The following is a 23,816-nucleotide window of genomic DNA, read 5'->3' on the forward strand; positions in this document are numbered from 1 at the left end:
TCATCATCTTTCGTCTCCAAACACGAGCACAAAACATCTTATTTTCAACTGACACATCACACATACTACAGTAACCGAGAATAAGACTAAAATTGAATCAAACGTCACACATTCAAGCCATGTTTTGTCAAGAAACACAAATAGAAGCGCTTCCTCGTGCAGGGTTGACTACACGATGACGTCACTACCTGATTACCAAGGAAGAGTTAATGAGGTCACACGTCAAGGTACCTTTTGCCAACAACTTGTCTTCGCCATTTCGGTCACAAGGGGTCACTATAGATCAACTTGTCATATGAGACATAGGAGCCTCCTCTACAGCTAATCCCCTTCACTCAATTTATTTATTTATATCCAAGAGAAAATCGTGTTAAAATAAAACAGCCGAATGGATTTCAAAATGGGATTATGCCTTCACCCTTTAGCCGCAGTGACATTTGGCGTGTTGCTTGCCCCGTTGCCCGGATCCTCTGCCTGCTATCCCGGCGACCGTAAAAGGAGTCGAACTTTTCCATTGAAAGCGCCATGTGTCTGTCAAAAGTCCATTTGTTGACGACGAGGAATCTGTTCAGCGTTTGATTGGTCCAACGCTTTGTCATGTGCACAAAAAGATTAATTTGATTGGCTACAAAACAAGTCACTCCAATTCCAAGGCTGCGATTGGCTGCGAGGCTCCACATGGGCGAGCGGGTTCGTCTGCGGCCAGGGCAGTGCTTTCTCCAGTGGGCGGACTGTGGCGGTGACAGCGACGCTCGGAGTCTCCCGACAAACTGCCAAAAAAGCAGACAACAAACGGTGAGTCAAGATGAAATATGACTGTTTTGCTGTGTCTGCGTTGTGAAGAAATGCGCAGGGTTAGCGTTACGTATAAAGTTTGTCGGTGGGTCGCTGGAGTCGGTAGCAGTGACACGACGGTGATTTTTGGATGAGTGAGCTCACATTACGGTGTGTGCAGGATAATGGTGCGTTCAGGTGCTGGTCGGAAAGCTGTACTTTCTGTTTGAGTGCGCAGTTGGAATGTCCGCGCCCTTGCTGGTAATTAGAAGCTGCACACGCTTTTCATATTCTCGTCTGTCAGACTGTCTCTACGCCCCCGTCAACACAAACTCGACACTTCACATGCGTTGCGTAGCTGGCAAGTGGATCAAGTACATGCGATGTTGAGGAGCTCGTGTGGCGGCGAGCGTCCAAGCAAGTTACGCAAGCGAGTTGGAAGTGTCATGCGGTCTCTGGTAGATCATTCGTTTGTTGTCTTCGGGAACAGTTGGTTAAATGTTTGTAAATGTGAAGGTTTTTTTTATAAACTGGACGCCCCGCCCCCCCCCCTAAAAAACATTTATTGTCTCATAGTTTTCCTCTTACTGCCGTTTTCGTCGTTCAAACCACTTCCAACTTCTCCATTCATTCACTACATGCAAGTCACCCGATTTTCCACTCTCATAAGTCTATATTTTCCCCTCAACGACACATTCAAGTTAATGAGATATTCAACAAAGTCAAACCATCGTCTTTCTATTTCGTCTCATTCAGAACAGTCCACTCGATTTTAGCCAACTCAGGTGGCGGCCATTTTGCCGCTGAAAATGACATCACGGTTGCTCTCGGTAACGACCAATCGCAGCGCACCTGTTTTTTTTAAGCTGAGCCGTGATTGGTTGTTACCTGAGCACCTGTGATGTCATTTTTCAGTCGACAAAAGGGCCGCTACCTGATATGGGTAAAATCGGTGGATTTTGCTGATTATTTCATAGTCCACAAGTGCAATATTAATCAGAATGCTGTTTGGACTAATGGCGGCTTATACAATATATTGTAAAAAAAATAATAATAATAAAATAAAATTAGGACTGACTTAAATTTTAAAAGAGATTTTAAGCGGTTCACCTCTCATGATATCTTGGAAAGTACACAATTACCATATTAATTGATTTTGTACACATTTCCAACTCCAAGTTCCCTATTTTAGTAGACGAGCGTCAGTGTTTTTTTTTGTAAGACAGAAAGTAAACTGTTCAGTGTAAAAGCAGGAGCATCTTCATTCTCGTGCTGAGGCAAGGTCTAGTTTAGCATATTTGGGTTTGGTAGACTGCGCTGCGCCTCGTTGGGCATTCCTGCCGCGCCCCCGGCACACAGTGAAATTTGGCGACAAAAAGTAGACTCGCCAAAAGAAGGTCTAAGTGGTGGTGGAGTTCTTCAACATTCACTTGCAATTTGTACAGGAATTGCACTCTGCAGTTCCAACCTGTCTTGGAGCGTGTTTTAAAGCAGTTGGCTCATTTGGGTAACTTTTATATAGATTAACTCATAGGATCATGATTTACAAATGAGGCGATTTGATTGAATCTGATCCAGATTACTCGCCAATCCTCCACTGTTGGTGTCAGATTACAGAGTTGGGAATCGGAGGTGGGACTGAACTTCGAATGAACTTGATCCAGTCCCCGTAAAATGGTCTAAAAAACTTTCATGCTTCGCCTGCAGACCCCAAAATGCCAATGACTCTGAAAATGATCAAAAAGTTCATTACAGCGTTTCCAGTCAAATTACTTCATGGATATTAACATTATGTATCTAAAATGGAAGACATGCAAGCTCTCTGTTTTTTCCAATGTGGCTATTATTTTTCTCTTTTGGAGTTTGTGATTTAAGTTTTTCTTTTTTGTGACTTAAAAAAAAAATTTCAGATAAAAGGAAAACTTTTTTTTAAATTTGTTTTTCTTTACCCAAAAAAAACATTTTATTTGAAAATTCTGAGTGCAGAAATGCATAAACCTAAATGTCTAAAAATAGAGAATAGGCACTCAAGAATTTCAAAAGTAGGCTTAAAAAAATAAATATAAAAATCGATTTCTTTGATTGATTCAGTGACTTTGTATTTCCAGTCAGTCTATTGACTTATCAGGATTACTAATGGGTATCTCCGACTCTAGTATGCATTATTCATAATTTATGTGTTTTTACCAATACACAAACCGTGGTAATGACTTTGTTGCTTCCCACGTTATGACCAGCTGTGAACATATTTCCGAACAACTTATTTTGTTACGTGTAAAACAGTACGGGGAATTTGAATATCAAAGTGGATCATAGAACAGGCCTTCCAGCATTCCACCATTTTTTTTAACTCATTCACTGCCATTGACGGCTATAGACGTCAAAAATGTATTTGAACTATTTGTATTAGTATTTTTGTTAACAAGAGTATGAAAACCTAGGGAGGAAAATATTTAGAACAGATATAAAATGTGTGATTATTCGTGAGTTACCTCGTGAAGTCATGCAATTAATCACAATGAAAAATTGTAATCGCCTGACGGCCCTAATTTTTAACAATCTTTTCTTTTCTTTTTTTTATCGCATCAGGTGATTAAATTTTTTTATTGCAATTAATCGCATGACTTCAATAGTTAAGTCATGATTAATTACACATTTTTTATCTGTTCAAAATGTACAATAATTTTTTTTTAGGTTTTTATATTCTTGTTAAAAGTAAGAATTTTTTTTAAACTAATAGAAATAGTTCAAATGAATTTGTTTTACGTCTATAGCCGTCAATGGCAGTGAATGAGTTAAGAAAGCATTTCACCATTTAAGTCAATTTACATTTGGTGTGTACTAGTCTAGTTTTGCCACCATTCTAATGAAATCTGTAATCGGCCATTGAAAATAGGATTTGGGTTTTTACAGCGCATTATCTCAAAGGCAGCCCAAAACACAGATGTGTCTGACCCATGTCGCGCTGTGTGTGTGTTTATATTTGCAAACAACCCGGCGTGTGTGTTGAAGATGAATGTTTGAACTCTGAGATTGCGTGACAGCGGCAGATTGACTGAATGAAATGATGGAGGGATGGATGGCGAAGAGGAGTGGGATGTTGCCTGTAATCCGCAGTCACAACAACAGCAGCAGCAGCAGCAGCAGCAGCTGGACCCGAGTGTCAGCAACCGGGCTTGGCCGCTGTTATCTGTCCTGCCGGGTTCGAGCAGGAGCTGGGGTCACTTGGCAATCAGGGGCATGGAAAGGTTGATGGAGGGACACAATTTGATGGCGCGTCTGAATTCTATCGGTTGAGTTCAGAACTAGAACTGGAGCTCCCAAATTAACGGCTATTAGGTTAGCTTGCGGGCTAACCTAATAGCCGTTTGTTAGTGGCTATTTGGGAATTATCCCAGGGTTAGCGCGTGGGTGAACGGTTAGCCGGCGAGCTCGCAGCTCGCGATTTAGCAGCTATTTGAGAGTTTGCATGCAGGTGAATGGTTAGCCCGCGAGCTAACCTGCGAGCTTGCAAATTAACGGCTATTAGGTTAGCTCGCGGGCTAACCTAATAGCTGTTTGTTAGCAGCTATTTGGGACTTATCCCGGGGTTAGTGTGTGGGTGAACGGTTAGCCCGCGAGCTAACACTTAGCCCACAAATTAGCGGCTATTTGGGAGTTAGTGTGCGGAAGCCACATTCTAGTTGGTGCAAAAGCTGGTGGCAAACAAAAAACCTTTAACATGTTGCAAATCACAAAAGCTGTTTTATAAACATGTCCTTGAAGGAATTTAAGCAGTCAAGTGCTGGAGTTTTTCTTATTGTTTTATGATTAAAAAATGTTGACACCAACTTTTGGTTATCGGCCTCCCCGACGACCGATAATCGGTATCGGCCCTGAAAAGAGCATATCGGTGTATCTCTAATTTATTTTAGTGCTAAAATAAGAGAGCCCATACTTTATTCTCTTGGCTAAACAGGATATAAGTTCTTGCCAAATAAGTACGCCGGTATTTTCATGTTTCTGCTTTGTGGTTGTTTTGGAATGAGTCTGACCTCGGGGTGTGTGTATGTGTGTGCGTATGTGTGTGTGTCGTTTGCGCTGCGATGCATTCCAGTGCAATGTGTTAAGCCCGGCCAAGCAACAATAGGGCATAGTTCCCAAAGAGATACTGTGTGTAAATGTGTTGAGCTGAAACCATTGTGGCCATACAGGCAATTCATTCATCACTGCGTGTCCCTTTCCAAGGGGAGGGAGGAGACGATCGGGAGGGGAGGGGCGGACAAGTCTACCTGTCAGTATGGTTCTCTTCCATTCGTTTGGAATTTGGAAAATTCACATGAAACAAAATTGCATTTTGTTCATGGACAGTAATGGCGCCATAAATAACAATAGAACGTTTGTGGAATGCAAATTAAGCAACAAAATCCACCTATTTGTATCCACCTTTAGAGGGCGGCCATTTTGCCACTTGCTGTCGACTGAAAATGACATCACTGTTGCTCAGGGCTCAACTGACCAATCATGGCTCACCTGTTTACTGAAGCTGGGCCGTGATTGGTCATTACATAAGCCCTGAGCAACGGTGATGTCATTTTCAGTTGACGGCGAGTGGCAAAATGGCCGCCCCCTGAGGTGGATTAAAAACTAGGGATAGACCAATTATCGGCGCTGACATTTTTTTTTACGAACCCTAAAAGTTGTTGAAATGAAAATTCCCCAAAATGAAGAGCTGGAATTTGTATTTTTTCAAATTTTGATGTCAATGTTTTCCCTCATAGTGAAAATTTAATATCGGCTCCAAATATCTGTTATCGGCTTGACTACTAATAATCCGGTCTATCTCTTAATAAAAACAGGTGGATTTTGCTGTTTAATTCAGATCAAACAATATTAATCAGAATGCTATGTTTTGTGTACTGTTTGAAAACAAAATGTGCTAATTGGCTGCTTTAAGCTATCTTGTAACTTGTTAAAACCTATTACACTAGTTGTGCATTTTGAATTCAATCTCTCAAAGATGAACACGCTTTGCATTATTAATCTGCATAAAATAGGATATTGAATTATGTATGCTTAATGTACATTTCGAATAGGCATGTTGTTCAATTATGTATGTTAGTGGTGTATTCTTGTACTTTTATTTCTAAACTTTGTAAAACTTTCTGCGCTTCTATTTCTAGGTTTGACCTTAAATAATTATGATCATCATTTCTTGATGCTGCCTTATGGTCGGAATCACCGCATCGAAGTCACGTACTGTATTTATCACACAGGCGTGTTCTCCTGTGCATGTCATTCAACTATTTTGCTCCGTGTCAAATCATCCTCATTTATTGGATTTGCATCCGGAAGAGAGAAATGATGTATCGGTGAAAATTAAATGTCACCTGATCAGGCCCACATTTTGGTATAACGGTTCAAAAATGCTTGAAAAATATTTGCCAAATAGAAGCAGTTTAAAATGACCTTGGACCCACAACCCGACTAATTGCATTTGTACAAGTCTCGGTTTGACTTTTTATTGAACCTTCGATGTCGTTGTCCTCGAGAGATTAAGTCATTAATTTTGGATTCTGTCCTTTTCAGAAGCTTTAACATCACACACACTTTATCCTCTTATTATATAACAAGCTTCCAAAGGTGTGGGGTTGTGTGCGTGTTCTATTTCACTTGCTGGGAGAGAAAAAAAATGCCACATGCGGAGGGGGGTAAAGAAACAATGACCTAAAATCCATAAATATTGTAAAAAAATAAATAAATAAAAAATCATCCAGCAATTTTTGTTTTAAATAATAATAAATAAAAAAAAAGAAGACAAAATCCAGGTTTCGCGCAATGCCTGAGCAGGGACAGTAGAAATTGCACACCTGCATATTATATGATGTCTTCTGAGACTAATTACAACACAAGTCTGTCGTTCCTCCTCGGGGGGGAAATGCGCCACGCCCAGCATTGGATAACAAGCCAGAGGCCTCCGGGCGCGGTCTTTGTCTCCTTCGTTGATGCTCTTTTCGTTGTAAGTTTCGCCACTTGTTGCAGAGCCTGGCGCCTGGCGTGCTAACCGCCATTGTCAGCTTGGTTGTGCAATTTTGTCTTATGAATCCAATTATTTTGTAGTATTATCGAAAAGTAGGAAACATTGTATGAACGTGTGGAATTGTTAGTCAATGATACATGGTGAGACATTTATTCAGGGGTTTTCCTGTGTACAAAATTCAGAGGCGGCCACCTCAATTTTTAATGGTAATTAAGCGCCAGACTTCACTAGTTAACTCACAATTAATCACAAATTTTATATCTGTATTTCTAAAAAAAAAAAAAAATCTAGGTTTTCATACTCTTAACAAAAGTGGAAAAAAATGTTAAACTAATAGAAATAGTTCAAATGAATTTTTGACGTCTATAGCCGTCAATGGCAGTGAATGAGTTAAAAAAAAATCAAATAAATAAAAAAGTCTTTAACGCAACGCTATATCATCAACCAGAAGTGACATGAGTTTCAAGGTTGACAAGCTTGATCTGATTTCATGTACTGTTCGATGCGGGGCGTGTTTGCAAACTGCCATCCCATGTGATTTAAAAAAATAAAAATAAAAAATGCTGATCTGTCTTTAATTTTTCAGAAATCTACAGATATATGCGCTAAAGTACTACAATAGTAGTCACCTCATTCAAAAAATGTACCTTCCATACAATTTGTGTGCATGGATGCGTGTTGACAAAGCTGTGATTGTGAGCCTCGGCGACGAGCCCACGCGGAATGTTACTGATAGCATCGAACCCGGAATTAGCGCGATGGCAGTCGGACACACGGATGGACACTAGGATTTCATTCATTTTTTTGTTGTTAGTCAGCGAGCAGGTCTTAATGGGATGACGTTTCGGGGAAGGCCTTGGGGGAGTTGTGATTTTCATGGCGTGAGCAGGTATCACATGACAGTCTCTTCTTTCTTCCCCGCCCCCCCCCCAATCTGCATTCATGATCCAAGTGAGCAAGGTTCAGGCTGCATGTGCAAACGGAAAAGCACAACTCTCAGGATTTCCATCTACTTATTGGCCTCGGAAGCACTCTGTAATATTTGAATGACGTATTATTATTATAAGTAAAAGCAGCACTAATTTCCCTCAATTTAAATCATGTCCTCAAAGGGTGAACTAAAGCAGCACAGGCGGGGTCGCATTTGTAAGAAGATGTGCTTCCCCCCCCCGAGTCTGAGAGCGTGCGCATGTGTGTGCGGGGAGGGGGGGGAGGGAGTTAAGAGAGAGCGAAAGGAAAAGCCCTTCGTCAGCTGTTTCTGAACACAAGGACGCAAAGCATGAAGAAAAAGCGGAAATTGCACACGCGTGAACACAATCAAACATTTTTTTAGATTCCCTTCAGACCTGTGTGTTTACAAGCCCGCCTCTAATAAGTGACCCGTCTGTCTGCAAGTTAGCGCCTTCTATCAGAGATTCCAAAGAAGTCAAGCAAATGAACGGGCGGGGAAAAAAACGATTGAAAAAAAATACACTAATATGCAAATCTTCGATTTAGTAGGGATGCACGATAATGCCGGTGGCCGATTAATTATCGGCAATTGTCGACCGATTTGACGTCATACAGATAAACCGGATAATAAAGAAATCCGCCGATTAATAATAGATTTGCCTCGTCGGTCCGTCTGTTGTGGTTGTGGCTCCCCAAAATGTTACCCTCGCAGTTTTGTGTTGCATTTTTAAAAGTTTTGGCAAACTCAAAATGAGTTGCTGGTTGTCTTTGAAGCAGAGATATCAATAAAATGTTGCTTCATGGTGTGTTACGCAATGTTTCAATGTATTTGTACTTAAAGTATATTTGTGTTCAAGTCAATTTTGCAAGCAATTATCGGCTTACTTCGGTATCGGTTGAAAATAGCATTCTTGTCGAACCACCTTTGACATCATAAACCACGTAGCAGTGACGTCGTTCGATGACCGCAGTGCTGTGGCTACGCTAGCTCTCATAATTATAGGTTCACACTGCAGTAATGCTGGGATATTAAAAACAGGCTGCCCTGTATTTATTTTGCAGACATGAGCCTCAACTGTGCAGCACTTCCTTAAAGAAACAGTTCCTGAAACTGAAGCACGTAGTAGTTTCAGGTTGCGCTACTCGTTTGTATTCATTTCTGTGGGGATCACAATAGTTGACTGCTGTGTTGTGTACTCTCGTCAACTTTTGTTTTTGTTGTGCTATAACCAATCAATACTTTCTATAAAGCATATTACGAAAATGGCATTCTTTGCTAGCCAATTTGGCGCAATTTATTTTTGCATTTATTTTGAATTACTATCCACGAGGGGTGGGAATCTTTGAATGTCTCCTGATTCGATTCCGATTTTTGGGTCTGCGATTCGATTCAGAATTGATTTTCAATGAAGAGCGATTTTTTAAATTTATTTTTTCAAAATGATTTGATTGACAATGATTTTTGCTTCAATCTATAGATGTGCAAGGAAGTGTAATGATCTACTCCAGTCTGACTCGCTAATGCTAATTAGCGCGCTACTCGCGGCACTTTTATCACTCAAAAGAACGGCTCCACGCTGAAAAAAAACCCACCTTTTATTGGAATAACTTGATCGTGACTTTTTCCTTCTACTCTCTTCTACAACTTAACAGTGTATTAGACCGTGTGGAACCACACTGCCCCTCAGTGGCCAAACTGGGTGCAACATGAACAGCGCTCCAAATAAAGGCACACACACACAAGACAGTATAAAATAATTTAAATCAAATCGATTTTGGGACCTTTAAAATCGATTCTGAATCGTACTAAATGAGAATCGCGATTCTTATGAGAATAGATTTTTTTTTGGGGCACACCCCTACTATCCATTATCCAACACGATTACCAGAGGGGGTCATAAATGTTCCTTGTTGTTACTTTACCTCTCACAAGGGACACATCGGTTTTCGGTTTACTGTGCCTCCTTGTAATCCAGCACGTGGGAAGTACCGCAAAAACATTAGCAATAGCATTAGCGGCTAACGTGGCGACGCGAAATCTTAATGACAAGCTCCTGCCATGCTTGGAAAATAATTATGTTGCACGACACGTGGCTGAAAACTCACCTACTTTCTGTTTACACTCTAAAATGTTACAAGATAGGGGGTAAAAAATCAGAGATTTAATCAAAAATGTATATTAGCCTACTAAAGAAAGCTATCATAAACGTACTGGGCTTTTTTTCTGTTTGTTTTGAATGTGATGCAATCAAATGTTTTTTGTTCATTAACGTCTGCTGTAAAGACAGCTAATCGTAATTGTGTCTTTACTTGCAAGCGTTGGCAGAGAGACGGTCTGATTGGCAAACTGTCAGGTTATCTTTTCATTTCTGTGTACTTGTTGTGGTGCGTTTCTGTTTACATACAATAGTGATGTGTCGGGAAGCAGATTAAAAAGCAGCTTAACCTTCACCTCTGCTTTTTTTGGCAGCCGGTAAACGCGCTCTCTCTCTCTCCCTCCCATGAACTCAAACGAGCCGAACCACACACGCTCTCCCACACACACACACACACACACACACACACACACACACACACACACACACACACACACACACACACACACACACACACACACAACTGCACATGAGTAATCCACAAACGCATGCGCAGACACACACAAACACACACACCTTTTTTTCGTAGCAGACAACACAATGGAAAGTGCCTTTTTCATTGATTTCCTTCCTTTGCTGAATCCAGATTGTTTCCGAGTGGCCACACCAAAAGCTGTGAGCAGGATGTGGTAACCCCCCCCCCCCCCCCAAAAAAAAATCATTCACGAAGAATAAAAGCAGTAGAAACTATTTATACTGGATCGTATATTAAAGAGTTACCCTAAACAGACGTAGGTACAAAAAAAAACACACACTCAGATGTTAAAAATGGTAACAAGGGCAGTTTCTGACTAGTATGGTCTTTGTGGTGGAGGCAGTTTTGAGCGGTCTTCCTGCGACACACCCTGATGCAGTGGGTGCGGGGCTGTCGAGTAGCGAGCTCATACACCGATATTCAAACATGTAATGTCTGATTTGCTCACCCAAATCGTATGCATGTAATAGCTTGGCGTATAACCGCAAGCCTTGTTTGATCATTTAGCCTTAGTCACGTTTCCTATTTTGCTGCTGGTGTCTGGGTTTGGCTCAGCCACTGAATGCCAAAAGGAATTGAAAGCATCTAATGGTAAAGTCAACATGTAGTATGTGAGTAATCCAGCAGATGGGGCTGCAGTGTTGTTTTTAAGATTTAGCCAATACAAAACAATGCAAGACTTATAATTTTATCGTTGTTTTTTTTATTTTTTTTTTAAATTAAAGATATTTTGGATTTGGGTGTTGGCCGATACAACGTGAAGATCCTAACCATCGTTTACAGTGCTGACAGTTTAAAGCCACACTCGCATGGCTGCAAAGATGGTTTGGATTTTGGCAGCAGATGTGCTTGCCTCGCGTTGCCCCCGGAGCAACAACTTGACCCACACCCTGCTTTGAATGACAATGAGTGTCGTATTTCAGCAAGGTTAGCTTGCGCGAGGTTAACTTGAGAGTCGTCACAGGTGGAGAGGCACGTGAGGAAGATGGGGAGGACGGTGACGAGATCAATACGGACAGGAGCTGAGCAGGAGAGTAAGGCGGCCAGCTGGCACCGCAGATAATCTGGCATTATATCTGGAAGATGACACAAAAGTGACTTGGCAAATTCTATCCATCGAGCTGGACAATATTTGAGATGGAATCAAACTTTCAGTCTCAATTGCCCGAAGACGCAATGGATATAAGTCTTAACAATCAATGAAATGATTAATTGAAGTGTGAGGTCCCTGGCAGAAAAATGAATGTTAGCGCCACCTACAGGACGCCAACAGGGATTGGTACATGCCTTCCCTCTGAGAATTCTTATTTGCATCCATCGATCACATTTCTGTGTAACTCATTCCTTAACATTATGGCTGGGAATCTCTCAGGGCTACAATTCAATTACCGATTATCGATGCATCTCAAATGAAAATTAGTTCTGCCATCTCTACCAAACATGACCCTCCCAAGCAAGTGTTTATCATGAAAACAAATCAAGTCAGCGCATAAACATCCTCACTCTCCTGTTGCACAGCAAACTCTACCCTCGTAAGGAAAGTGTCCAATTTTGGGCTTTTTGCTTTTTATTAATATTAAATATGAAGTGTATGAAAATATCACTGGGTGAGCTGAAATTGCACCCAATTGTCCAAAACATGTTAAAGTTCAGAATGTTACCGTCCAAAATTTCAAAATTATTATTGTCATTATTATATGTGGGCTGACTTTTTTTTATAGTACACATGAGTAATAATGTCCAAATTTTGGCCCATTGACTCCCATTATAAATCATAATTGTTCATGTTTTTTTGATGCACTGTACACCTGATGTGTTATAGTGCATTTCCCGCGATTACCCAATTTATCCCTTCACTGGGGCATCAAAACGTAGAATTTTTTTTGGGGGGGACTTTAGAGTCATAAAAGCCATAATACACCGGATGGCGCTAGAGAGCTAATTATCATTTTTGGTTGGGCTGACACACACACATATATATATAGATAGTTATTTGTGCTCTGAAGACAATATTGCTTTTATTGTCCATAGAGGGCATGAAAAACAAATAAATACATAAAAACTATATATGTATGGATAGGTCTGATGCCACTGAACATTCTGAGTGGTCGTAAGTAAAAAAAAAAATAAAAAAATAAAAAAAACAGAAATGTGAGATATGACACTTCCAATAGTGAGCCAGATTTTGGCTCATTTTACTTATGTGTCGTAAAAATAAAAATAAAAACCTTACAAGGGTTTGCAAATATGGGCGGCCTTTCTGGGCCGGGTGGATGGAGTTTGCATGTTCTCCCCGTGTTTGCGTGGGTTTCCTCCGGGTGCTCCGGTTTCCTCCCACATTCCAAAGACATGCATGGCAGGTTAATTGAACACTCTAAATTGTCCCAAGGTGTGATTGTGAGTGTGGATGGTTGCTTGTCTCTGTGTGCCCTGCGATTGGCTGCCGAAGCCAGCTGAGATAGGCTCCAGCACCCCCCGTGACCCTTGTGAGGACAAGCGGTTAAGAAAATGGATATTCATATTGGACATATTTGTCTCTTCTATCTCCAGCCATGGCGGAGTTAGACTTGAGTCTGAGCGACGCTCTGGTGGACAGTGCTCCGCAGCAGGGTCCAGAAAGCCGGGTGGAGAGGGATTTTGTGGCCCAGTTGGAGTCAGAGACCTTCGATGATCAAATCGGGGAGACTGTAGGCAAGACGGACTACATCCCACTGCTGGACAACGATGATGCCAGTGCAGGTGAGTCAACCTGTCTTGCATGAAGGGGGAAAATTTGATTTTGTTAGGAGAGACCAAGCGTACATTTACAGTGAACGAACGTATTTGTACGTGCCAAATGCCATAGTTTAGCTAACGGTAGTCGAGTCCATAGTCTAGCAAATGGGCTAGCTAGTCTAACTGATGGTAGTCTAGTCCATACTGGTCTATCTCAGTGGTTCTCAAGTACCCCTATCCAGCCTGTTTTCAATGTCTCCCACAGCCAACACAGGTGTTTATCAGCTAATCAGCAAGCTCTGCATGAAGCCTGATAAGGATCCTCAGCTGTGTTAGTTGGGAGAGACATAGAAAACAGACTGGATAGGGGTATTCGAGGAGCGGAGGTTGAGAACCAGTGGTCTAGCTAATTGGCTAGGCACTCTAGCTAATTGTAGTATAGTCCACAGTCTAGCAAATGGGCGAGCTAGTCTATCTGGTGGTAGTCCAGTCCATAGGCTAGCTAATGGACTAGCTACTCTAGATAATTGTAGTCTAGTCCATAGTCTAGCAATTGGGCTAGCCAGTCTAACTAATGGTAGTTTAGTCCATAGTTTAGCTAATGGGCTTACTAGTCCATAGTCAAGCTAGTGGGCTAGCTAGTCTAGTCAATAGTCTCGCTAGCTAATGGGTTAGCTAGTCTGGCTAATGGAGTAGCATGAATGTTATGGTAATTAATTTTAAACCTTCAAAAAAAAAAAAGACTTGTTACATTTACACACATGGAGTGTCATTAAATACAGAGTACCTCAACTGTAAAAAGGGAAACAAACATAATTTTCATCAAAATTGGCCATCATTACTCAACAAGGCTTTGGTTTATTAATTCTGCATATTTTTTTGTTTTGTCAGTATTCATAGGGAAGTCTTTGAAACTTACAATTACAGTGGTTTGGCCATGTTCCATATTATCCATTTTGCGTTCCATTTTTCATATTCATTCACTCCTTCGACTGCACAATTGCATTTTAATATTTCTAGCTAGTTAGCTGCATCTTGGACGCCACATTGGGCATCGTAGATGAGTTTTAATGTCATCTGGTAATCAATTTTCCTGAAAAGTGAGCCTCATCTGTTTCCTTTAAAACCCCGAGCATGCCTAAGCATGATATTTTTTTTCCTTTATGTAATACTGTATGAACCGCAGATGCCCTTAAATGACGGATGGTATCAGGCACTGCTGGACCCTGGCTGCCATTTTGCATCTGCTTGGATGTCATTCAGCCACTGGGCGGAGAGTCGAAAGATGAACACCCTAGCGACCGCCGCTTTGAGTATACGAGCTTGCTGGTGAAATTTGGAAACTATAAAGTTGTGAGCAATTACCATCCAGATGGTCACGTGTTGAGTTTTGACCCTGGAAATTTAATATATGTTTAAAAAAAAAAAATTATGTTGAGCTCATTTTTTCCCCAAAATAATGACATTTGATACAATTTGTTCCCTGCATTTAATAGGGAATGTTCTGATTGGTGTAGCTACGGTCATGTTTGTTTGTTTGTTTGTTTGTGTGTAGAACTTCTGGCCAAACTATGTCGGCCTCTATGGCTTGTTGCTACTTTCTCTTTTCTAGTCGGGTGGTTCAAGCCAGGGATACATTTATATGCTATATTTGAGTGGCTCCTGTGGTGTTAGTTATCCCCTAACAAAATATTAATTTCATTCTATTTTAATTCATTATCATGTGTTGGAAATTGATATAAAGCTAGCCGGCCATCTTTTTAAAACGTGGGTCAATCCAACTTGCCTTTTTCCAAATAGTGTTACTGAAAATGGTCACCCTCCGAAAAAGACCGATTGAGCACACGCAGATAGTATTACCCTTTAATTATGGGTTGTCATTAAATATGAATAGATGTCGCAAGGTAGATAACAAGCTATCGAATAAACAAAAGTGACAGCGAAACCGGCGATGACTCGGCTCTCAGGGATGTTGTGGCTCCTCAGACGCCGGGGTCAGACAGTCAGACGATGTGTGGGCACTGGTCGGTGACAGCGCGCTACGGGACAGGCTGTGGGTGGTGTTGCCAGTGATCGGCTCTGGCACGCTTTGTACATTTGGACAAATGCAGACATGCTGACGCGCAGTGCCAAACCGCAGGGTGGGAGTCTGCCTGTTGTTGTCCTCTTGTCTGCAGGCAACTTGAATGTTGAAAGAGCACTTTCTGTTTTGGGACACGCTGCTACAAACATTCGTCTTTATTCATAAGCACTCGTAGCGTCTTGCATGTATGAATGCCGCATGCGTTTATTTATACATGGCGACTAATAGCCTGGTGTGTTTCTGTGTGTTCGTGCATGGGTTTAATTTACTTCACAACGTGTGTCACAGATATGTTGAACGTGTGTGCTTTCGGGAGCATGGCCCATTTTCTCAAAATGCTCACCACTGTGTGAAATAGGATACACTTTTAACACTCGTATATAGTATCGTCATGGTGTATTGTTGTCAATTCGATTCACAATGGTCCGGTCCGAGTCACGGTTTTTGATTTAGTTAAGGATTTCACGCAGTGCCAATTTTTGTCAACTTTAGCGGGGTCGCTGTTTCGCAACTTTTTTTCCCCCCAATTTTCCAATACAGTAGCCAAGTATTGCACTTTTTTTTTCATTATTAATTGAAGGTTTGAACATCGCAAGTGTTTAAATATATAATAAATATTAAAAAATCAAACTGACTGCTTCACAGATTTCCCCTCTTGCGGGTATTCTTTGGAACATAACTCCAGCGATAAACGAGGGAACACTGCATATATTTTTTTTATATACTATTAAATTTTTATTCTATTAAAATAATTGTAAATATCAAAGCGATTCTGAATTGTTTTAACGTGCAATAAGTCAGGTCTGTCGCAATGTCAATTCCTATGAACAGTAAATTTTAAGAAAACTACAAGATACAAACTAAACTTCTGTTTTCACTTTAGGTAAACTTTTATTTTCAATTCAATTCCCCAAAAATGATTTCATTATTTAGAAAAAAATTAAAAAGGGGACAGAAAGAAGCACTTGTGAAACTTGTGGTATCTGCCGCTGATCAAAAAAGAAAAGAAAATAGACTAAAAATTAAGAAATAATAGTAATAATAATCAACACAAAATAAATAAGATTAAGCAGTCAAGAAGCTATTATGGAATCAAACGAAATGATTCAAGAGCATTGCCTTGTGCTATATATTTTTTTTTCCAGTAATTGATTTAAAAAAAAATTTTTAAAGACATGAATGAACTAAGAATGAATTTATGGGAAAATAGATAATAATAGATGTTTTTTCTTTTCTTTTCCTTTTTCTTTTTTTAACCCCAGCCATACAAACCCAACTCAATCTGCTGGCTCACTATTTGTTTTTAAGATGCTAACATAAGCTTGACTTGGGTATGTAATTACACACTTGATTATTTAACCAGCACTCCAGAGACCCAACTATTTGTTTACACATGACAAAAAGTCACCTTCCCATATGTGCCAGTTAATATATTTTTCTTAATCTCATCGCCTCGTAATCTGCTCCACTGAGTCACCAGTGTTGACATTCGTCGCAGAATCTTGCGACACCTGTCCTTGTTTACATTTATGCCCTACTTAATGTGGTATTTTGTCTTGCGGGCATGTTTAGCTGCTTCAGAGTTGCGCGTACGTGAAAGATGTGCAGAAGTGCAGTGACCTGGCAGCGTCTCACATTCCTGCATCCTGCACGGGTACCAGCCAATGTGATGTTCCTGTCTGCCTTTGACCGCTCCATGTGGTATTAATAGCGCGCGTACTGTAATTGTGCCCAGTGACTGTAATGAGGTGCGGTTTAATGAGACTTGTGCTTTCGGGGTCAGTCATATTTCTATTTTTGAAATCTGTACTATGGTGGAATTATTTGTATTTTTTAAAAATCATCCAGCCACTTTTTTTCTGTGCTTCCGTGTACTGTATGTGTATTTGTGCACACACAGGTGCAGCATTGGAAAATGGAGAACAGCAAGCTCAGGGCGTGCAAAAGCCTGGTAAGAGCGATCTCGCTATTCCCTCTGCCACCAAAGTTAAACTGCTGCAGTCACTCTCTCGTCCGCAAATGGCGATTATTATTTTACATAATTTTCCTTATGTCAAATTTACATTCTGTTATTGTGTTTGGTGTGTGAACAGAGGCAAGGAAACTAAAATGTATCTGAAAACAAACAGATTGAAATATAAGATTGTTTTCTTGTACAGGCCATTACAGACTTTCTACCTTTGCTACGAAGGGTGTCACCAAGTCACAATCATTTACCGTATGACCAAAAAGTAGCAATAATTGAATACACAACTAGAAACAAATGTTTCTTTTAAGGGCAACAAAACATGATGGGAAAGCCCCATGATTACTGTTGCTGTTGTAAAGTTTGTGCCTGTCCGCCAAGTAGTGCACCCGAGGTTTCAAAATAAGAGCACTAGTACAGTACAGTGTTAGCCGCCTTCATCTTGCTAGCTTAATAGCGTTTGAGAAATCTGCCATAAGTGTAAAATGTATGATGAAGTAAAAAAAATTAATAATAAACTACCACAGTTTGGCTTTATTCTCAGGTGCTAGCTAGCTCTCATGGTGCTCATTTACCTGCTAGGAAACTAGCTAGCTAGCACCAAGGGCTAAAGCCAAACTGTGGCAGGGTTTTTACTTTCTGGACCTGGATTTGCCACCTCTGATGCCATTTTATGTATATTTGACCTTTTTTGTCCTTTTGCCCAATTTAACTATTTATGTTGTCATATTTGTTGGAATGAACACTGATTGTGATCTTGTTAGCACATTGTATTATAGTTGTAAATTCTTGAGACATTTTGGTCAAATGTTAAATTGTAAAAAAAGAAAAAAAAATTGGTAATAGAGTAATTTATACCAAATCACAACCCCTGAAATGTTCCAGCAGGCGATTGCGAAAGGAATGTCTGAATGGTTCAAATTCTTGTTTTGGCAAACACATGACTAATCAGAACACTCGTGACAAACCTCCTTTTGCGCCTGGCAGCTCACTTTGGGTCCAGTTTACGCATGATTCAACAAATTCGAATTCATAAGAGACACCACATTTTCACATTACAGCTTACACTTTAGACCATGAGCCTTGTTCGGAGATGGAGATACAATAGATAACCTAAGCAAAATAATTATTTAAAAATCTAGTTTTTGGGGGGGGGGGGGGGGGGGGGGGTTAGGACCTCCTTGCTGCCTTCTTCACATTGTGCGTTTTGGTGCATAAGGCTGCTGGGTGCCTTAGCAGGGCTAAATGTTGGTGACAGCGTTGTGCATGCTAAGCCTGCCTGTCGTCTCTCGCTGCTTTGCATGGCATGAGGGAATGGGCAGCTTGTGTCGCCATGGTTACCGAGCCCTGTATGTGCATGTCATAGTCGTAATTGTAAGTCATTAAGCCGATTCCACGTATTGTATTTGAGTTTGGATTTACTTTTTTTTTTTTTTTTTTTTAAATGCATAAGATGAATCCTAGCAGAGCGAGCACAGCTGTGCAATGTGCATGTATCTATGTTTGTTACTGCTGTATGAATGACGATTAGCCAAAATATTTCACATTTTGCAATGTAATCAAACGTCCAGGAATATATTTGTATATGTCTTGGATTATTTTTTTTTTATTCTTTGCATTTGTTGACTGTTGAATTTGTGAAGCCCGACTAATTGCTTTCTTTCCTTTTCCCCTTTATTCCCTTCTTACCCTACTTTCACATCATTTTTTTTTGTTTGTATTCACCCTGCTTCCATGTTATTTCTCTTTTTTTTTTTAACATTTCAATTATTCTTTCAACTGCTGCCATTACGAATTCTTTACTTTGCTTCCCAAATCCCTTTTTCCTCTCTCTCTGCAATCCCTAACGCTTCAGAGGACTAGAACCCGCCTTCATCGCCACACTGACTGCCCATCAACTGTTTCTGCTTCGAAGCGCCTATTTCCCTCTGCAACAGCTACACAAACACTATCCTTTCCTATCAATGTCTTCCTTTATTCAGCAATGTGGAAAGGTTTGAGGTTCACAAGAGTGCACAACACATGCACATGCAAATATATAGTCGGGCCTGATTTACTATTGTGACGGTTTGTATGCGCAAAAATGGACACAAACTTGAAAGTTGTTAAAGGCAGGTGCAAAACAAGCGCAGTCACTCATGGAATTTTTTTTCGATTTTCGTCATCAATTGAGTAATGCAGTTTTGAAACTGCCAATAACAAGAAGGAGTCATGCAGTCTTGTTTGTCTCTTCCACTAACACTTCTAATTCCATCACTTAAAACTTGGGAAAAAATGTTTCATGGTGAATAAAGCCCTCTTTACGATGGCGGATTAAGGGCAGGTATAAATATATATTTTTAGAGGGCGGGGGCAATATTCCAAGAAAAAAAACTCGCAAATTTGCCACTTTATAAAGTGGCAAATTTGCCATTTTTTTTAGACTCGCAAGTTTTTTTCTATGAATATTGCCCCCGCCCTCTAAAAAATATATAGATTGATATGTGGCCCTAATACATCGTCGTGCATCTTAAATACGGGGTACGTCATTTATTTATTTTCAGAATATTTCATTTGGGTGAAAAAAAATCACTTTTAACTCTCTCATGGCTATTGTCAGGTTTGTCGTACCCACTATTTGGGATCGTAGTAAATCTGCCCAGACTTCAGCACACGCTGTTCCTCCAAATAACAAGTTGGCAAATTGTGTTTCTCGGGACGTTTTGGACTCAAGTCAGTCTGATTTGAAGCTCAATTAGTTTTTTTTGGGGGGGCGGGTTCTGTCGAGTCCTTGGCCAGTTTATTTCCTCTATCTCCAGTGAAATGTTCTCTTGTCCGTTTCACTCTCGTCACCTCAAATCAGGAGGGTTAGCTACAAATCAACTCGATTCGGACACATTGACGCGCACCGGCCGTGATTTTTAACATCGACTTACGTCATCTCAACGAAGGACCTACAAAGCAACTTTAACCCCACTCGATATTGGTCTCCATTTGAACAAGTCAGACGCAATCAACCCGTGTGAAATTTGTCCCCAATAGTGGGCAAAGTCTGAACACACACATGCGCACACACACACACGCACACACATGCACACCGCTCAAAGGCCTGTCTGAAACCTTTCAAACTGATTCACGAATGCTGTGAGACTCGTCTGTCAACACCCAGTAGCGAGGTTACTTTGCGCACACACACACGCGCGCACACACACGAGTATGTGGCTGGAAAGCTCCCCGCTGACTGATTATTTATACTTCTGTCAACGTGTTTATTTTCTTAACCTGCCACTCATGCCTCTTGTGTTGATTGCGTTTCTGTAAACTGTCGGTTGTCTGACGTTCTGGACTTGTTCCTTCCTTTGCACTGACGTACTTCGTCATTTCTGAACCAAATAAATTCTCCTTTAATATACTGTCATTTGACAATCAGTCATGTGAAGAATGTTGGTAGAAGTTAGTTTTTTTTTTTAAGCATAATTTGTTGCATTCGTCTGTGGTGGTTTCCTCAGTTGTGCTAGATCTTTTTCGTTTTTTTTAGTCACTGTATCAACTCATCGCAATATTTTCAGTAGGGCTGGGTATCGATTCTAATTTGTTCAATCAATGATATTTCGATTCACAAGGGTTCCGTTCGATTTCGATTTTTCGATCCGATCCGTTTCCATTCCATCGATATTAATTACGCAACATCAATTCTTCTTAAAGATCAACGGCATGATTTAAAAACTCCACAAACAAATTCCAAATTACATTTAGCAGAAGCAGTAACTTGTTTAATAATTCAATAATTGTAAATGAAGATTCTCAACGGTCTTTAAGTGCAACAAGTCAGGTCTTTCATTAATGTAAGAAAATACTTTTAAATTCATGGGAACAATAAATTTCAAGAAAAGACTAAGATACAAAAATTTTTGCCTTGAATGAATTTGTGGAAAGGGAGATATTCAAATAATGAATTCATGGTTTTATAAATCGATCAGTCTCAAAAAGGAAAATCGATTCGATATCGATGATTCGATTTTTTATTTTTTTATTTTTTTTTAACCCAGCCCTAATATTCAGAAAATGTATTGTAACGTTTGGCACTGGAAACAGCCTGGTACATTTTCCAAACATTATAAACGACATGACCTTTACTAACTGAGTATTAATATTTATCGATATTGCAATCATTAAATGAATCATTAATAATTTTTTTCAAGTCATGTATGTACCACAGTGATTAAAAACCATCCTCTTATCGCATATGCCTCTTTTCATTCTCACCTTTGTGTGACCACGTGTATTGTGCTAATAAACTCAAACCTAACACACTTTCACCTTGTCTTTGTACTCTTTCTTCGAACAATCCTACACTTGAACATTTTCTCTAATGCCTTGAACTGCTTTTTTTGGTTTCCATCCTTGAAGCCCATTCAACAAACGGAAACACCTCGCCCTCTTGTCATTTCACGATGTAAAAAAAAAAAACACACGACAGGCTGACGGACAGATTGGATTGAATCGCTATGTAACATTTTGGCTCGACGCGTCGTCGACTTGAAATAATTTGGTAGAAATGCTGGATGAGTCTCCCTTTTTAATATGGATATTTAAACCCTAAGCTCGAGGGGGGTGCGGGGGGGGGGGTGTAGACCGAAAGCCGCCTTCTATTAAGTTGTCTCTTTTGACGGGGTACTTTTCATCTGTCTGAGCGTTTCACACGTGTGAATGTGTGGGTTTGAAGTGAAACGGAATCCCTTTCTTTGTGGCAAAAAAATATATGCAGAATTGAATAGCTCGGCGGCGATAGCTCAATGCCGAGCTTTAACGGGCTTTTTGAGGATGTTTTTGTTTTCAGCATTGATGATGCATCGTAAAAGATTCTATTTTGAGATCTTGGCATTCGTTCAACTTTTTTTTTATAGGCATACTCAAAAGATGACATCTCTGCTACAAAACCGCAAACATTAGAGTTACGTTACTTTGCATCATCGGCAATGGTTGGACCAGAGTCAAAACGTATTCCGAATAAATGACATGTACCTTTTTAATGATTAGTGAGCAACTTCCAAACATGAACAATCCTTTCTCTGACGGGAAATTTTACAGTATTGTTTCTCAGAGGGGTCGAACTGTTTTAATCGTTTTAATCATTTAACTCATTCGGTGCCATTGACGACTATTGTCGTCAAAAGATCGATTTTTACTGGGCTGGCAGTGAATGAGTTAAACATTAGCATTGCAATACTGAATAACATTTGAACATTCCCTAGTGTCACATATACTGTAATTGTACAATCAAAATATTAAACCACATTATTAAACAAAATATTAGAGGGGCATCAAATGAATCTGTATTCATATTTTATAATTGATTAATTGTTTAAATGTGTTTATTTATTTTTTTTATTCAAAATTGTCCAATTGCTTAACATTTCAGCTCCTTAGCAGTAAATGTTTTCTGATTTCCTGTAGTCCTTCATGTAAGCGAACTGATTATCTCCGTTTTGAACCAAAACAAAATAATTGCTTTTACTTTGGAAAACAACGATCAACATTTTTGCCTACTTTCCTCACGTTCCATACCAAACCATCAACTGCATCGTAATTCATTGGTTTGTGCACCGTCAATTTGAAATGTCTAGTTTTTGAAAAAAGGATGGAAATTATTTTTTATCCTATTCGATTAATCGGAAAAATAATCCACAGACTCATCGATTACTAAAATAATTGTTAATTGCAAATAAGTCTAACTCTGACAAGATGTTGAAATTACATTCTATTTCTAACACAAAAGAGTCTAAGAAAAGGTACATTTCCTGGGCCTGATGGTCACCATGCAGAATTTTCACGATGTGTATATATATGCGTATAAACTTAATTATTCCAATATTTACTGGCATCATCCATGACATCCCCCATAAAAAAATGATGTCACCTGACTGGATAGTTCCTATTTTCTTAATTGTGTGACAAGGATGGAAAACATTAGCATGGCCAGCCAACAATAATTGCGAGCTTTCTTTGCCACCGTTTGCTTCATCTGTGGATTTGCCCGTGTACCGACTTGACAATCCTTATATGTGGGGGAAGCTAGAGGATCGACTGTTATTTCCCTTGTGGATTATTGAAGGGAGAATGACAATTCTTTGAATATACAGCAAAGCCTCTTCCAGAAAGACGTGCGGGCGAACCGCACACATGCCGAAGGGATGCTGTCATATCCAGCGCGGCTTGCTTCTCGAGGAAAAAGCAAGTTTTAGTTCAAAGCCGTGTACTGGGTTTTTTTTATTATTATTATTATTTTTATTTCAGGGCTGGAGGCACACACATTCGCATTATTTTTGCTTTTTAGGAAACGCATTGGCTATGACGAGATCTTATCCCAGCACGCGTGCTGCTCGGGGCATGTTTACATGCCAGTTTTTTGTAAACAGTATTGTCAGAGGATTGCATGACCGTACATTCAAGGGAGGGAATTCTGAATTCAAAATGACAACTAGCAATTTTTAATCCGTTTGCATCCTTAACTTTCATCCTGCCTAAAACTCGCCCTACTGCTCTGTTGGCTCAATTAGCTCACAAAATAACAGCGTGGTCAACACCTCATCATGTAATTGGTGATTTGACAAGTCACATTTCACAGTTAACTGACTGGCAGCAACGAGGTTCTTTGCCCTTTTGTGTCAAACGTGTGTGACCCCCGGCATTTGGAA

The 23,816-nt window shown here is 40.0% G+C and overlaps 1 protein-coding gene across 9 annotated transcripts in view; it reads left to right on the forward strand.

Annotated features, from left to right (window-relative positions):
• The first annotated feature begins 680 nt into the window (after nucleotides 1-680).
• The window catches only part of LOC147155766 (uncharacterized), a 56,401-nt gene continuing 33,265 nt past the window's right edge, over nucleotides 681-23,816 (forward strand). For 7 of the 9 annotated variants that reach the window (XM_086065531.1, XM_086065532.1, XM_086065536.1 and 4 more), the window contains exons 1-3: nucleotides 681-795; nucleotides 12,926-13,114; nucleotides 17,074-17,124. In XM_086065531.1, the coding sequence (XP_085921657.1) occupies nucleotides 12,928-13,114; nucleotides 17,074-17,124 (238 nt within the window). In that variant the 5' untranslated portion in view covers nucleotides 681-795; nucleotides 12,926-12,927. The remainder of the gene's footprint in view (nucleotides 796-12,925; nucleotides 13,115-17,073; nucleotides 17,125-23,816) is intronic. The other 2 variants (XM_086065533.1, XM_086065537.1) reach the window with 1 other exon arrangement.

Source organism: Leptonotus elevatus, chromosome 21, assembly GCF_054856555.1.
Source record: "Leptonotus elevatus isolate MCC_2025b chromosome 21, RoL_Lele_1.0, whole genome shotgun sequence".
In the NCBI taxonomy this organism is placed as follows: domain Eukaryota; kingdom Metazoa; phylum Chordata; class Actinopteri; order Syngnathiformes; family Syngnathidae; genus Leptonotus; species Leptonotus elevatus.